Here is a 16,300-nt window from a genome sequence, read left to right on the forward strand (position 1 = left end):
CAGAACCTCAGGTGGATGGCTGGACCGGTGAGGAACGGGGCGGCGCAGAACAGGCCCGGACTGGTGGCGACCACTGGGTAGCCCCGTTGGGGGACAGTGGCCCCGAGACCCGGGAGACGACCAGGGTGAACAGGGGAGCAGCGGGCTCAGCGGGAGCCGACAGCAGCAAGAGGACTGTGGAAACGGAGAGGTAGAGACCGGGAGCAGGGGCGGCTCAGGACCTATCACGGCCAGGGCTCACGAACTGGGGATGCCCCAGGACCCCTGAATCACAGACTCGGCTACAAGAGTGAATAAAGAAAAACTATTTACTTGTTCCCATAACATAAGAACTAGAGGACACCAAATGAAATTAATGGGAGGCAGGTTTAAAACTACTAATAGAAAGTTCTTCACAGTGCACAGTCAACCTGTGGAACTCCTTGCCCGAGGAGGCTGTGAAGGTTAGGACTGTAAGAGTTTAAAAAAGAGCTAGATAAATTCATGAAGATTAGGTCCATAAAAGGATATTAGCCAGGAGATAAGGAATGGTGCCCCTGGCCTCTGCTTGTCAAAGGCTGGAGAAGGATGGCAGTAGACAAATTGCTTGATCATGATCTTTGGTCCACCCCCTTTGGGGCACCTGGTACTGGCCACTGTCGGCAGACAGGATACTAAGCGAGATGGACCTTTGGTCTGACCCAGTATGGCCATTCTTATGTTAAAGTTTGACATGTGTTTGAAGCCTTTTCTGCAATCAGAGCTGTTATGAGGCAACTCTCTTGTATGTTTTATCTGATGGTTAGTAAGGCAGGAGCACCCACTAAAGCGTTCCCTGCAGTCAGAGCAGGTGAAGGGTCTCTCTCACGTATGGGTTCTCCTATGTCTAACAAGGTGTGAGCTTCTACTGAAGCTTTTCCCACAGTCAGTGCAGGTAAAGGGTTTCTCCCCTGTATGGGCTTTCGTATGTCTAACAAGGTGTGAGCTTCTACTGAAGCTTTTCCCACAGTCAGTGCAGGTAAAGGGTTTCTCCCCTGTATGGGCTTTCCTATGTGTAACAAGGTGTGAGCTTCTACTGAAGCTTTTCCCACAGTCAGTGCAGGTAAAGGGTTTCTCTCCTGTGTGGGTCCTTCTATGTCTAACAAGCTGTGTCTTCTGACTGAAGCACCTCCCGCAGTCAATGCAATTGAAAGGTTTCTCTCCTGTGTGAGTTCTCCTATGGAGAATAAGGTCTGATCTCCCGATAAAGCTTTTCCCACAGTCAGAGCAATTAAAAGGTTTCTCTCCTGTGTGTCTCCTCCTATGTGTAACAAGGTTTGACCTCTTCCTGAAGCTTTTCCCACAGTCAGAGCAATTGAAAGGTTCCTCCCCTGTGTGGGTCCTCTTATGGATAACAAGCTCTGAACTTGTACTAAAACTTTTCTCGCAGTCAGAGCAGTTGAAAGGTTTCTCTCCTGTGTGGGTTCTCCTATGTCTAACAAGGTGACACTTCTCATTGAAGCTTTTCCCACAGTCAAAGCAACTGAAAGGTTTCTCTCCTGCGTGGGTTCTCCTGTGTCTTACAAGGTGATCACTTCTACTGAAGCTTTTCCCACAGTCAAAGCAGTTATGGGGTGTCTCTCTTGTATGTATTTTCTGATGGTTCATAAAGTGTGAATGCTCACTGAGGCTTTTCCCAGAGTGAGAGCACTTAAAGAGCTTCTCTCTCATATGGGCTCTTCGATGTTCAATAAGAGTTTCACAGTCACTACAAATACAGGGTGAGTGTTGATGGGGGATTTTTTGTTGAACAGTTTCTGTATTTCTTTTCTCCCCTCTACTCCTGTGACTGGATTTACCCTGTCCCTCTCCTGGATGGTTTCCATGCTGCCTTTCTGGGCTATGCTGACTTTCGCAAGTCTCGCCTTGCTCATGTATCTGGGAAACATGCCCTTCAGGTCTTCCCAGTAACATCCCACATGGAGACACTTGCACCGATCTATTCTGCTGCACAAGATCAGGATTCTCAGTCAGCGTCCCATCACCTGTTGGGATAGAGAAATAATCCAGACAGGAGTTATTGTCTATGATGAGCTGAAAGAAAACTCTGAAAAAGGAACAGAAAAGGGGACACACGCTCAAATGATTGAATTATCATGAGCTTAGCCCCCCTTCACAACTCTTCCACAGAGGAGAGACCCCAGCCTTTCCCCACCCACCATGCTCTGGCTCAAGTTGAAGACAGGCTGAAGAGTCAGACAGACGTCATGAAAACACACAAGTTACCCCTGCTATAAGCTGGTTTCTGAGGCAATTTAACTGATTGCTCCCGTGTGTGGGTGCCACTGATGATCTCCCCTTCCTCACAGCACTGGTGATCTGGGACCTGCAACTCCTCTCGCTCCACCCAGGAGATCACATGAGTTTCAGAGACTGGAAATCCTGTTTGGAGAGCAGTTAATCAAGTGCTGATCTTGTTCATTAAGGTCTCTGCCATTGCTGCTTCCAGAGTCAGAATCTGAGTCACCCATCCAGAGAGGCTCCTTTCCCCACCTCGCAGAGACTGGGATCTGGCTAGTACAAGAGCCCAGAACACACACACCTGCAGTAAAGGTGCACCCCCCCACACGTTGAGAATGGCCCAGCTCTTTCCCCAAGGGAGCTGAGCGCTCTGCTGCACTCTCTAGGGTACAACTCAGCCCCCTCAAAGCCCATTCCATCCCCCCCATCCCTAGTATCTCAGAGCAGGACAGGAACACACTGCTCAGAAGGGGAGCTCTAGGGAGGGCTGGCAGGTCTGACACCAAGGCCCCCAGACAGGGCTCAGACTGTAGCGGCCACATGCCAGGTCACTAGGACTTGGGAGAGGAAGGACTAGCTCTAGCTCCCCAAGGCTCTGTCCACAAAGCTCCTGGCTGGGTGGCTGGGCTCCCCCTGCTCTTTGGCTCAGATTTTCTACTTGGGCCAGAAGGAGGCAGAGGAAGTTTTTTGAGCAGCTAAGTTCCCGTGGCTGCCCAGGGTGGCGCTAGGCTTCTCCAGCGACAAGCCAGGGTGGAGCTGGGCCGTGCTGCTTCTCTGATGCTTGTGGCTGTTACTCAGCTCCCCATCTGTAGCCTTGGTTCTACTCTGGGAAACCACACAAAGGCTGCTGCCGGCAGTCTGCCTCTTCTGGCGGGCCTGGCCTTTGATTTGGGGCTGCTCCAGGAAGGCACAGAATCTACCACATTTGCACCTTGTGACCACCTTCCCCTCAGCTTTGCCTCCACCCCTTCTTGGACCTGAATTTAGTGTTTGGAAGAGCCACCTGTGATGTGACCATGGAGATCATTGTGCTACCACTGTTACACAATCGCAAGAAACCTTGTGCGAAGCATGCTGTGTGCCGAGTCAATGGGAAAATTCTGATCTGATGACTATGATTATCTTGTTTATGTCCATTATTTTTTAACTAAAACAAGCCAGGCTTTGGCAGAATGGTGGAGCACTGGTACCAACTAACCAAGAAATCACATTCCTGAGCAGGAGGAGGGCAATCAACTCAACGCTCTCTGCAGTAACTGCAAACACACAGTCCTACCAAATAGCTCACTGACCCTTGTGCACATGAACAGGATGACGGGATAATGGATATGGATGTTTTGTTCAAACAAACAGGCAGAAGGCCAAAGGGGGTAGCAACAAATGGAATGCAACATGCATTTTGTTTGTGTCAATGTGAGAAGAGGGGAAAAGTCACAGGAGGGGCATGTTGATACACTGGCTGAGGGGCAGTGTTCTAGCTGCTGACTGAGCTGGTACCATTATTGGGTTGAGACAAGTCTCACTATACCTGTGCCTGAGGAGCTGGGACACTAACACCCTGCTCCTTTCACAATAAACCTGGCCAAGTGCCTTAGCCTCTGAATGGAGCCTGGGTCTTTCTTAGCGGCAACCCTGTGGTATGCTGCATGGATAAGTTGCACGCCCTGCCAGTGCTGCTGGAATCAAAGCTCCAGAAAGAGCCACCCCGAATAAGCCATATCAACGCTCTGTGACGCTAGCAGCAATTCTAATGGCACTACAGTCGCTGAAGGAAGCAAAATTATCAATCACAGCACCACCTGGGAACTCTGGTGTAAATCAGGACCCCATTGTGCTATTGCAGTGCTCATATGGAGCTAAGCATCACCCCTCTTTAGTGCAGGTATCCTTCCCAGCCCTGAGAAACAGGGACACTTTATAAAAGCTAGTAAAAGAAATGACCACACATAGAGAGTCTAAGGGTATGTCTACACTACAGCGCTAATTCGAACTAACTTAGTTAGAATTAGTTAATTCGAACTAAGCTAATTCGAACTAACACGTCTAGAACTAAAAACTAGTTCGAATTAGCGTTTTGCTAATTCGAACTAGCATGTCCACATTAAGTGGACCCTGAACAGGGCTTAAGGATGGCCGGAAGCAGTGCCGACAGGGCATCAGAGGAGGACTTAGAGCGTGGAGATGCTGTCTCAGGCTAGCCGAGGGCTGTGCTTAAAGGGACCCGACCCCCACCCCGGACACACAGTTCTCAGGGGTGCCCCGCTTGAAAACCAGTCTTGGCTTGGAGTGCCCGGAGTGCCCACACTGGGCACATCACACCACTCGGCCATCAGCCCGGCTGCACTTGCCGCAGGCTGCCATCTGGGGAGAGGGGGCAATTGGGGGGCTGCAGGAGAGCTTCCACCCCCAGAAGCCCACAGAGCCAGCCCAGTCCTCCCCATCGGGGGCTCGTGCCCCATTCCTCCCTCACCTCCTGCCACTTACCCTTCCCTAGCCCCTCTTCTTGATGTACAAAATAAAGGACAATTGTGTTCAAAAATGGAATCTGTCTTTATTGAACAAAACTGGGGGAGACTGGGAAAAAGAGGTGGGAGAGGGGAAGAGAGGCTGGGAGAGGGGAGGGGAACTAAAATGATCAGGGGTTGGGAACAGGTCCCATATGAAGAGAGGCTAAAGAGACTGGGACTTCTCAGCTTAGAAAAGAGGTCTCTAAAAGCAGGAGTTGGGTGGAGAGGGTGCATACAGAAAAGTTCTTCATTAGTTCCCATAAAGAAGGACTAGAGGACACCAAAGGAAAGGAATGGGTAGCAGGCTTCAAACTAGTAACAGAAAGTTGTTCTTCACAAAGCAAAGAGTCAACCTGTGGAACTCCTTGCTGCAGGAGGCTGTGAAGGCTAGAACTAGAACAGAGTTTAAAGGGAAGTGAGATCAAGTCATGGAAGTGAGATCAAGTCATGGAGATCAAGTCCATGGAGTGGTATTAGCCAGGGGGTAGGAGTGGTGTCCCTGCCCAAAGTTTGTGGAAGGCCGGAGAGGGATGGCATGAGACAAACGGCTTGGTCACTGTCTTCGGTCCATCCCCTCCAGGGTCCCTAGGGTTGGCTGCTGTCAGCAGACAGGCTACTGGGCTAGATGGACCTTTGGTCTGACCCAGGACGGCCATTGTAAGCTCAGGGCTCAGGGTCGGGGGTCTCAGTGGACCCCCTTGATTTTCATGCACACCTGCTCCTGGGTGGCCAGGCTGGCAGCTCTCCTGCCCAAGCCGGCCACTTTCCTGTGCCTAGTGCGGAGATCGTGGACAAGGTCCACGATGTCCGCACTAGCCCAGGCGGGTGCCCGCCTCTTGCGGTCCCGGGCAAGCTCCCGGGAGCCGCCAGCCTGGTCCCGGGAAGAGGGGGAGGGCTGGGGGGCATCGGGTGGGTGGCTCAATCCGTGCCAGGTGCAGGGTCTGCTGGCTGGGTGCTGGCAGGCTTGCACCTGGCACGGGGACCGTAGCCAGCCCGTGCCCCTTTAAGGGGTCCGGGATCGGGAGGGGGGCATAGAGTTTCCCTGGTGTTGCCCAGAGTGGCCACCAGGGAAACCTGGGAAGCCTTAGCATCCCACTAGTTTGAATTAAGGGTCTACACAGCCCTTAATTCGAACTAGCTAGTTCGAATTAAATTCGAACTAGCGGAGTGCTAGTGTAGCGCCTATTAAAGTTAGTTCGAACTAACGTCCGTTAGTTCGAACTAACTTTGTAGTGTAGACATACCCTAAGAGACTTGATCAAGGTCACAGAGAAAGACTGTGACGGGCAGAGAACTGAATACAGGACTCCTGAGCATGAAGCCAGACATTCACACAGGAAGAAAAAGTCCCTACTCAAAGATATTTCACTCTAAAAACACAACACAGATGATGTGATTTATCTCCACTGCACACAGAGGCAAGTGAGCCCCAGAGAGAATGAAGCTGAACTTTTGAAAGGAAACCCAGCCTGTGCCTGAAATACAAGGGGAGCTCTGCTCATGTTTCTCTACTACAGAGCTACCTCCGACAAAATACTCGCAGAGCGTGAACTGCCTCAACCCCAGCATCCAGCCCCTCCCACTGGCAAGTACCAGTATGTCACAGAGATTAGTTACAGGCAGGGAAGGTCTCTGGGAACCGCACCCTCCTTCCAGTGGCTGAGCACACTGCCACGTGGGGACCCTGCAGCCACTAACAGCAGCCAGACCCAGACCCAGACCTCTGGTACCTGCTGTTCCTGCCTGAGCCCTTCTACTCACACCTCTGGTCAAGGCACAAGATGGGCAAGATGGGGGGAAGAGCAGTGAGACCTTAGATGTGGGAAGAGCCACATCATTGTTACACCCCTGAACCTGCTTTCCCTGGGAGGGGGTACAGAGGGAACAGTCTTTCACACAAAAGCCAGGATTATTATGGCAGATACTCCTGACATTGGGGGCAGAGGCAATAAATAACCCTGAACCAAACCCAACCCAGATGCTCCAGAGCCCACACAGCTGCTGTTACCCGAGGGGACAGGAATCCTTACTCAGCCAGTTCACAGCCTCATAATTCTCCTGCATCACATCCCTGTAGAGGGCTCTCTGGCCCGGGTCCAGCAGAGCCCATTCCTCCTCAGAGAAATACACAGCCACCTCTTTGAAGCTCACAGACTCCGCCACAGCCATTTCCTGTCCCTGGCTCTGCAGGCCAGGGGCTGAACTGGAGTCAGACATGGGTGTTCTGCAGCCTGGTAGGGGGAGAAGAGGAATTGGAGACATTTCAGAAGAGGCTTTAATCCTTTCCACGCCCCATTCTGCCCAGACTCTGTCCGTGGTGACACACATGCTACACTCTGCCATTGTGGGAAAAAGTTTTAGTCTAGATATTCCATAAACAGTGCACAGGAGTTAGATCCCAAATACACATTCATTTCTGTCTGTACCTGGCTTGAGTTACATTACTACGTCTGCAACGGTGGGATTTAGTTCTCAGCACCCAGTGTTTCTGATAAGCCACATATTCATCTGCGTGACCATGGACGTAGGTTAAATGTAGGCTGCTGTATTTAAAACCCTTAGTCTTAAAACTCGTGAAGTCATTCTGCCGCGCTACTCTGCACTAGTTAGGCCTCAGCTGGAGTACTGTGTCCAGTTCTGGGCGCCACATTTCAAGAAAGATGTGGAGAAATTGGAAAGGGTACAGAGAAGAGCGACAAGAATGATTAAAGGTCTAGAGAACATGACTTATGAAGCCAGGCTTCATGAACTGGGCTTGTTTAGTTTGGAAAAAAGAAGATTAAGAGGGGACATGATAGCGGATTTCAAATATCTAAAAGGGTTTCACAAGGAGGAAGGAGAAAATTTGTTCCTCTTGGTTTCTGAGGACAGGACAAGGAGTAATGGGCTAAAAGTGCAGGAAGGGAGGTTTAGATTGGACATTAGGAAAAAATTCCTGTCAGGGTGGTCAAATATTGGAATAAATTGCCAAGGGAGGTGGTGGAATCTCCCTCTCTGGAGATATTTAAGAACAGGTTAGATAGACATCTGTCAGGGATGGTGTAGACGGAGCTCGGTCCTGCCTTGAGGGCGGGAGGCTGGACTCGACCTCTCTAGGTCCCTTCCAGTCCTATGATTCAAGAACCCCATATTGAAACAGACTGAGCAGTGAAATCTGAGCCTGAAGGTTCTGTCCGTTGTGTGCTTTAACTTCACCCCTCTAGCATCACAAACCCATAGACCAGTGTTTCTCAAAGTGTCCGCAGGTCCCCATGCAGTGCCCCGTGGGTTGCCTCTCTGATCAGTGGGTGAGATTTAGGGCTGTGCTCGCCGTGGTCACTGGGTCTGGTTGGTAACTTCAATGACAATCCCATGAAGATGTTTTCACAGGAATTTTCTCATCATTTAAAGAATCTCCACCTGCAAACTCACCCTGTCTGAAAGCTCCCAGGGATTTTCTTCCTGCTCTCTCCAGTGCAGAGGGCAGCATGTCTGGTGGGGGAAGGGATAAGAGAGGTGAGATTCCAGGCTCTCCAATTTATAACAATGTCCCCACTCTGAACTCTGTGTTTCAATTGTATCAGAGACCAGACAGAGACAAACTCAGGTATTTACTATGAAAGAGTCTGAAACTTTTGTTTCCTCTCTCACTTGGGCACCTCCCAGCAATGGAGCCAATATCCCTGCAACCTCACACCCGTCCCAGGAGAGACAAGCTGTAAATGAGATTTACTCTTCCCTCCTCACCCACTCACACTTGCTTTCTCATTCACTTACAGACTCTTATCATAACCTGGAGCTGTGGTGGCGGAACACGTGGCCATCACAGTAACTTTAGCCATTTTGATCTCTGAATGGGAGGTTCAGAGTTTGAAAACGGCTGGCTCTATCTGCAAGTAGTTGGGTCTGTTCAATCAGTGTCTCTAAGGACAGCAGAGTGATGGGGCCGTCATTCTTTGTGTGTGAATTGAGGCAGGGGAAGGTTGGCTTCAGAGGCCAGATTCAATGGTCTCAGATACTTGAACCACTTTCCCCTCATCCATCCTTTGATGAAGGGATGGTTTGATGAGATAACATGATCTTGGTAACTAATTAACCATTCATTATCAGTGGGAAATAGGTCAATGGAGGGATGATAGGAATTACTATAGAGAACTTTCTGGGTGTCTGGCTGATGAGTCTTGCCCACATGCTCAGGGTTTAGCTGATCGCCATATTTGGGGTAGGGAAGGAATTTTCCTCCAGGGTAGATTGGCAGAGGCCCTGGAGGTTTTTCACCTTCCTCTGTAGCATGCGGTAGAGATCACAGCTGGAGGATTCTCTGCATCTTGGGGTCTTCAAAGTATTAGAAGGCTTCAATATCTGAGATATAGGTGAGAGGATTATTCTAGGAGGGGTGGGTGAGATTCTGTGGCCTGCACTGTGCAGGGGGTCAGACTAGATGATCATAATGGTCCCTTCTGACCTTAAAGTCTATGAGGTACCTTTGAACTGCCTCAGAGTCTCCGACAGCACAATCATTTGCTGAGAGAAACCTCTGACTTGTTCTTCCAGTTCAGGGGAAATCTCCTCTGGCAGCTGGAACTGCCCCGTCTCACACCTGGACAGAAACAATTCCATGTGATTGTATTTCATTTACTTCTGATAAGATCTGGCTAGTGAGTCTCAGCTCTAACAGGCTTGGAGTTAGAATCCTCTAATTTTCCCAGCCTGAGAGCAGGGGCAACACAGTCCATGGCCATGCAACCTTCCCCTGAAAGGCCCCATTGCTGTTCTTCACTTCTGGCCTGAGGAGACTGGCTGGGGGAGAAAAGGGGAATTGAGTCTTCATGGGCAACTCACTCCTTCGCCTCCAGGCACTGAGAGGCAAGAGGTTCTCAGGTGAAGGGCTAAAGGAATCTGTCCAATAGGGACTAGACAAAGACACCAGCTTCACCCTCCCCAGCTCCTTCCACACAGGTCTCCAAATAGCCCTCAGGTGGAACAGACTCTTGGTCCTTGCTGCCCTGGCCTGACTGTGCCCAGTGCCCAGCAGTGCCAGGCCCATGTTCCACCCCACAGTTCTGAGGTAGCCAGTCCAAGGGGAGGCGACAGCTCCAGGAAACACTTGAGGTCAGATTGTGCCCTGAATGGAGAATTCCAGAGTCTGCTTTGTGAGGGTGAGACTCTCAGAATTAAATAAATCAAAAATATTCGTATCTAACATCTGGCTGTAGAGACCTGTGGAGATGTGGTGCTAACATCAGATCCAAGCTTTTTCCCTGTGCTGTGCAGAGTGAGGGGAGTGAGAGCCACATACCTACTCAGGGTGCTTCTGACGTCCTAGAAAAAAAAACACAGAAAAGATTCTCAGCCCCATTGGACACACACAGAGTACCTCAGAGAAGGGATTTTGCAAACATGGGAAGAGAGCCCCTGCCCTGGCCCCAGGAAAATGGATCCCCTGAGAAAATGGGGCTTTACAATCTCTAGTAGCTTTGTGCCTGTAACTTTACAAAGCACAGCAATTACTCATATGGCAGCAATGCACATGGAGTTACACCCAGATCTGACAGCTGGACCTCAGCACTTGTGATTCAGGAGCCCGCATTCCCTGCTTGGGGAGCTGAGACGTTTCTCCCTCAGTCTCACCTTCAGGAATTCATTCGCTGGCTTCTGACACTTCCCCTCCAGCTCACTGATCCACTCGCTGATACGGGAAATCTGCACAGAGAGTTTCCTGACAGTGTCAGTCTGGAGCCTCCCAACCTCCTCGTCCAGCTTCTCCAGCTGGGCCAGCAGGAGTCGCTCTTGTTCCTCCAGGAACTGCTGCACCTGCTGAAACTCAGCCACAATCATCTGCCTCTCTGCTTGGGTCCATTTCTGTATGAAAACAGGGAAAGGGCTGGTCAGGGGCATAAAAGGAGCCCAGGGCCCTTTCATGGGGAGCTGAGTGCGTAGCAGGGAGAATTTCTTGGAAAACTGTAAAACGTGTGACATTTGACTCTACTTTGTGGTTACTAGGCAGAAGTAGCTCTCCCAGCATCTCCTTTGGCCCCCGTGTCCCTTTGAAAGGGATGTTCCCATGTCTGTCATGGGCAGCATCTTGTGTTATTCACGGGCTCTGGAAATTCAGACCCTGAACAGCATGAGGCAGGAGTCAGCACCACCCTGACAGAGATACCCAGGGAGGAAAAAGAAGGAAACATGTTAATGCACCAAGTGAGCAGAGAGCCTTTCAGGGGGACACTCAGCTCCTTTGGGGAGGATGTCTGGGAAAGCCACAAAGGCTGGACCCATGCAGGGCCACATTATGACTTTTGTGGGCCCTAGGCACTTTTGCCTTCATGGGCCCCTTCCTCCATAAAAAAAAATATATATATTAAAAATTATATTTTACGGCTACATTGGTATATAGATTAATATAATTCAGGCTGGATTATATTCGTCTTTATACCAACACAATCGAAGTATCTCTCTCGCTTATTGCAAAAAGTAAACTGTGCTGAGGCTAAGTGGGCCTCCTATCCGCCATCATTCAGTTGGCGTCTATGGCCGAGGCCATATTGGCCATACAGTTTACAGTCACTAAGCTTCTCACTATAGTACAAAATAATAGTGCATATATCAAAGCATTCTCTGTTTTGATTACTTAAAAGGAATGTATTATAAGTAATTTCATCAGTAAGTTATCATCTATTTAGGTTAGTGATGACCTTATATAAATAATTTATTAATTTTGCAAATACAGGATTGTTATTCACTAAATACCGGTGAATAAATTTGAATGGAATGAAGTGCACATGTATATTTCATTGTGTTTATATTGGGTGCTTAGTTATAACATTTTTAAAAAACCATTACATCTCAAATATACTCACCTTATTTCATAATTGATAAGTAGTTCCATAAAATTATTATATGTATACATGTGCAAGAAAGTATTCAGTAAAAATGCAAATGTGTATTACTGATGGAAATTCTGTTACGGTGTAATATCCGATTGTTGAGTTGAGCTCTTTCGATTTGAATTATTACAATTAATAATATAATAAAAACAATTAATTTTTTAAATACTGGTTTTTTTTGTATTTTAATAAACATTTTTGTGAGCTCTAAAAATGTTGTGGGCACAAGGTACTTATGCCTTCATGGCCCCTTCCACCACAATAATATCAATATTAAAAATTATTTTTGATATAACTTTAAATACTTCAACATTTTATTTTTTTCTGTTTTAGGCAAAATTTAATAGATTTTCATGGGCCCTAAAAGTTTCATTTTTTTCTGATGTGAGAAAAAGTTAGAACATTTTCTTTGACCCTAAAGTTCATTTTTTTTCCTTCTGATTTTAAAAGAAATTAAAACATTTTGTGGGCCCCTAAAAGTATCATGGGCCCTAGGCACTGTGCCTACTGTGACTAATGAATAAGTCAGCCCTGGACTCATGCACTGACATGGATGCTCAAGGCCTTTCTACACATGGATCTCATCCTGCAATCCACAATCCAGGATAAACACAAACAAGCCCAACCTCACCAAGGCCACACAGGAGTCTGCCTCCTAACACAGCCCTCCCACTGCCAGTCCCTGCTGGTCCATAGCCACAAGCACTTACCAGATACTCCTGGCGTTTCCCTTCTGCTGTTGTTTTCCTTCCCAGTACCTGATCTCTCTCTTCCCTCAGAGTCTTCAAATGGGCCTCCAATTTTTCCTGAAGAAACAGATATAAAAGCACAAGGGCAAACCCCATCAGATGTTGGGAGCCCATTTGTCTGCCTTTAAGAGAGTCCCTGTTTTGTGGAGCTCTGCCCCTATCCAGCAGGGACTCAGCCCTGGACATGGTTTTGTCCATAGAAAAAGACACAGGAGGAGACTGCGGATGCAGCAGGACACCTGCAAGGATGGGGAAAGGATCAGTGGTGGCACCGTTATAAAGAATGATGCAGGTGGATATTAGGGAGGTAAAAATGGTTAACAATACTAATCATGTAACCAATTACAATTTTATCAGTGACAGGAGTTTTTTAACCGGCTGACAGGCAGGGCTGATAGCAGAAATGGGCTCTCCTGGGCCAGGGATCTCTCTCGAGGTCTGCCTGGGGTGGCCACAAGGACTGCTGGCTGATGGGAACTCCCAGCAGTTGCAGACTGATGCTAGCTACCAGAGGGAAGCAGGCATTGGTGGGGCAATGGGGAGTTCAACCAATAACTAGCACCGATAATAAAAACACATTGGACAGCAACTCTGTACCTTGTATTCCTGGGCAGTTTCCTTTATGGGCAGCTCCCTGTGAGCCTGGGATCTGTCACACACCACACAGATGGGAGTTTGATCCTCTTCACAGAACAGCTTCAGAGCCTCCTGGTGCTCTGCACACACCCCATCCCATCTTGCTCTCTTTGCTGCCTGGAAACTCAGAGGCTTGGCTAGTTCCACCACATTTGCCAGCTGCTGATCAGGCCAGAAGGGTCCCTGCTGCTCAGTGTCTCTGCCTTGAGGACTGAGGGTGGCCTGGCAGAAATTGCGCCCACACTCCAGAGTGACAGGGGCTGTGAAATCCTCCAGACAGATCAGACGTGGTGCTTCCTCCTGAATACTTTCCATGGGGCTCTCTGCAGCCATGGCTGCCTCTGGGCTGGGGGACCGGGGCCGTGTCACTTCCCGGAGCTCAGCAATGGAGGGGCAGGTCTGGGGGTGGTGGCATGAGGCACCAGCACTGAGGATACAAAAAAAAATCAAAATTAAAAACAAAAAAAGCCCCAAAATCCCTGCCAGGGCCTCCCCTGGGCACCTGCCCCAACCAGAGCCCCCCCCTCGCCGTCTCTGCGCCCCTCAAATCCCCCCCGCACACTCTGCAGCCCCCTCACAGCCCCTCTGTGCGCCCCCAGCCCGCACCCAGCGCTACGGGCCCGCCGGGAGCATCAGGGAGTCCAACGGGCGCGCCCCGAGACCCAGAAGCAGCACAAGGACGGTGGGTCAGAGCCCCCCTCCCCAGCTCCCTCGCGCTGCGGCCTCCCCCGCAGCAAGTAACGGCGCCAACGGTCCCCCCCGAACGGCTCCCGCGGGGTGGGCGGGGAGTGAGGGGCGGGGACGGTCAGAATGGGGCGGGCGTGGTTAGACCGCGCATGCACAGCGGGTTTGTGACTCCGCTCACGGTCCAGCGCCCGGGGTTTAGCTCAGACCGCGAGCTGCCCGGCCACGCCCCAGTGCTTCGCCTGTGGGAGCCGGGCCGGGGCGAGATTCTACAGGCCCCGGGGCAGCCGCTCTGTGGGGGAAGCCTCCCACGGGACACCGGAGCGGCCCCAAACCAGCTGCTGCGCTGTGGAGAGCCCAGAGCCCCGCGCTAGGGCCAAGGGCGCTGCAGATGAGGAGCCAGCGCTCCTACCGCCGCAGTGCAACCCCCGCCTCCTCCATCGCCCCCAGCACGCCCCTGGCCCCAGCCAGAGCCCAACGGACCCCACCCCCCACTGTGACGTTGCTTCCAACGCTCCTTGCTCTCGCTCCGATTGACAAGGGCTGTCACGCATCCGTGGCCGCATCATCAGTGACGTAATTGCCCCGCCCCTTGCTCTCCCGCCAGGGTGACGGGGATTCCTCTGGCCCAGCTGTCAGGCCGGGAGTGATGAAGCCACCCAGAGACACTGAGGGCGGGGCAGGGAGTCGGAAGGAGGCGGGGCCACGAACCAATGAGAGCGCGGAGCCCAGTGACGCGCCTGCGCGCTGCCGCCTGCCCCCCTCCGGAGCGAGACACTGACCTGCCTCTCCGGACACTGGGGCGGGAGCGCGTGGACTCGCCCGGGCTCGGGCCCCAGAACGTGTCACCTGCGGGGGGCGCCTGGTCCTGGGCTCTGTTTGCAGGACGCTAGGAACGGGTCACTGGGGATCCCTGTTTTGTTCCCTCCCTCTGGGGCACCCGCACTGGGCAGACAGGACACTGGGTTGGGGGGCCTTTGTCTGACCCGGCCTGGCTGCTACTGTGTGGGAGACCCGTAAAGTCATTAATATCGGCAGCGCTATGGACACTGAGGCTCCTTTAGAACGAGCCAGAGCAGCCTGAGCGCACGTCAGAATCAGGCCCCTGAACATGGATTCCAGCTGGAATAAGTGTTTGGCCTGAGAATTGCTTGTCAGTGGGCCTGGAGGGAGCAGATGCCAGCGAACCTCGATTTCACTGTCCATTCACAAGCTGAGGGAAAAATCTTTCCATTCATAAGAACTGAAAGTTCCACACAGGCCCAGGAAGAGCCAGGCGGCTTGAGAACTTGTTATCCTTGAAGGACTTTGACTTACTCTGTTTTGAGAGTCACATTAACAATTTGTGGTTTAATAATAAAGAATTTACTGTTTGAATCTCAGTGTCTGTCACTGAATAGTTACTGTCTGAGCCAAGTATTGCCTGCCCCTCCCCCTAGCATTTCCCACTTCTGTGAAAATCGAACATGGTAAAACTGCAAGTGAGAGCATGTAACTAGATCCATATAAATACTCAACTGTTACTTTATCTGTCAACATCAAACACAATGAATTCTGCACAAGATTCACTCTCGCTCCTTATAGGCACAGTTCTGGGAGCTGAGCAGCCCAGCCTGGTGGATTCTGGGGAACATGTGACACCCCAAAGACCCTCCACACCAGCCCAGGGGCAGGTGCCAGAGCCAGAGTGTGGGACATTTCTCATCCTCCAGGGCTGGGGTGTCTCCTGCTGGCTCTTCCCTTTCCAGGAAACAGCCTGAATCAGCTCCAGGGAGGGGAACAGCCAGTTGTTGCTGGAGGCAGGTAGAGCCTGAGCTCAGGAAATTGAAACTGATCCTCTTCCCCAGCTCAGAGGGAGCCATGGCTGCAGCGAGCACAGTGGAAAGTCTCCGAAAGGAAGTAACTTGTCCTGTCTGCCTGGAGTATTTCACGGACCCGGTGATCACAGCCTGTGGGCACAATTTCTGCCGTGCCTGCCTCAGCTGGTGCAGAGAGGGACCCAGCCCAGCTAACCGCTGTCCACAGTGCAGGGCCCCTGTGCAGCAGCGACCCCTCGGGCCCAACAGGCAGCTGGCGAACGTGGTGGAACTCGTCAAACAGCTCAGTGTGCAGGTAATGAAGGGAGCTGGCATGGGTGGGCTGTGCAGGGAGCACCAGGCAGTGCTGAAGCTGTTCTGGGAGGAGGATCAAGACCCATCTATGTGGTCTGCAGAGAGTCCTGGGTGCACCAAGCGCACACGGTGCTGCCCATCTGGCTAATTTCCCTGACTGTTCTCTGGCCCAGTGTGACTCAGCAACTGTGACAAAAGATGTTCTCTGGCCCAGTGTGACTCAGAGGCTGTGACAAAAGATGGTCTGGCCAGGGGGCAACAGAGGCCAAATTCCAAGTCTTTAAAGACACTGGATGTGAGAAACTTCTCGGAGATGCTCAGCGGAATCCTTCTGAACCTACCCCCCTCGCCCCGGGAGAAATGAGGGCCCATTACCGCATGGGAGGGGTATGGATCAGCAGCAGGCTGGCCTCTGGGAATGTGCTGCCTTCAGACAGGAAAAGTGGAGTTACAAGCTACTGTTGTTGTTACAGATTTGATGACTAGAA

General features: G+C 51.0%; 1 protein-coding gene across 3 annotated transcripts; it reads right to left on the reverse strand.

Annotated features, from left to right (window-relative positions):
• Positions 1-290: 290 nt before the first annotated feature.
• Positions 291-14,183, reverse strand: LOC102460972 (zinc finger protein RFP-like). Of its 3 annotated transcripts, XM_075913041.2 has the most exons (10): positions 14,114-14,183; positions 12,979-13,444; positions 12,343-12,438; positions 10,377-10,607; positions 10,045-10,067; positions 9,230-9,345; positions 8,178-8,237; positions 6,797-6,997; positions 2,245-2,400; positions 291-2,003 (listed from the first exon to the last, which is right to left on the reverse strand). In XM_075913041.2, the coding sequence occupies exons 1-10, from the start codon at positions 14,140-14,142 to the stop codon at positions 844-846; spliced, it is 2,538 nt and encodes an 845-aa protein (XP_075769156.2). In that variant the 5' UTR covers positions 14,143-14,183; the 3' UTR covers positions 291-843. The 3 variants fall into 3 exon arrangements, with proteins under 3 accessions (XP_075769156.2, XP_075769161.1, XP_075769160.1); XM_075913046.2 differs by lacking the exon at positions 2,245-2,400 and having other exon boundaries at positions 1,865-2,003; positions 6,775-6,997; XM_075913045.2 differs by lacking the exon at positions 291-2,003 and having other exon boundaries at positions 2,251-2,400; positions 6,775-6,997.
• Positions 14,184-16,300: the final 2,117 nt, after the last annotated feature.

The sequence above is a fragment of the Pelodiscus sinensis genome, chromosome 19, assembly GCF_052426305.1.
Source record: "Pelodiscus sinensis isolate ZL-2025 chromosome 19, ASM5242630v1, whole genome shotgun sequence".
In the NCBI taxonomy this organism is placed as follows: domain Eukaryota; kingdom Metazoa; phylum Chordata; order Testudines; family Trionychidae; genus Pelodiscus; species Pelodiscus sinensis.

What these genes read in the sequence shown, in the direction of transcription:
- LOC102460972 (XM_075913041.2), bottom strand. Translation starts at nt 14,142, where the DNA reads ATGGAGGAGGCGGGGGTTGCACTGCGGCG. An exon ending in AAACTGCCCAGGAATACAAG is followed by an intron (nt 12,439 to 12,978) that starts GTACAGAGTTGC and finishes CTGTTTCTTCAG; the next exon opens with GAAAAATTGGAGGCCCATTT. An exon ending in GGAAACGCCAGGAGTATCTG is followed by an intron (nt 10,608 to 12,342) that starts GTAAGTGCTTGT and finishes GTTTTCATACAG; the next exon opens with AAATGGACCCAAGCAGAGAG.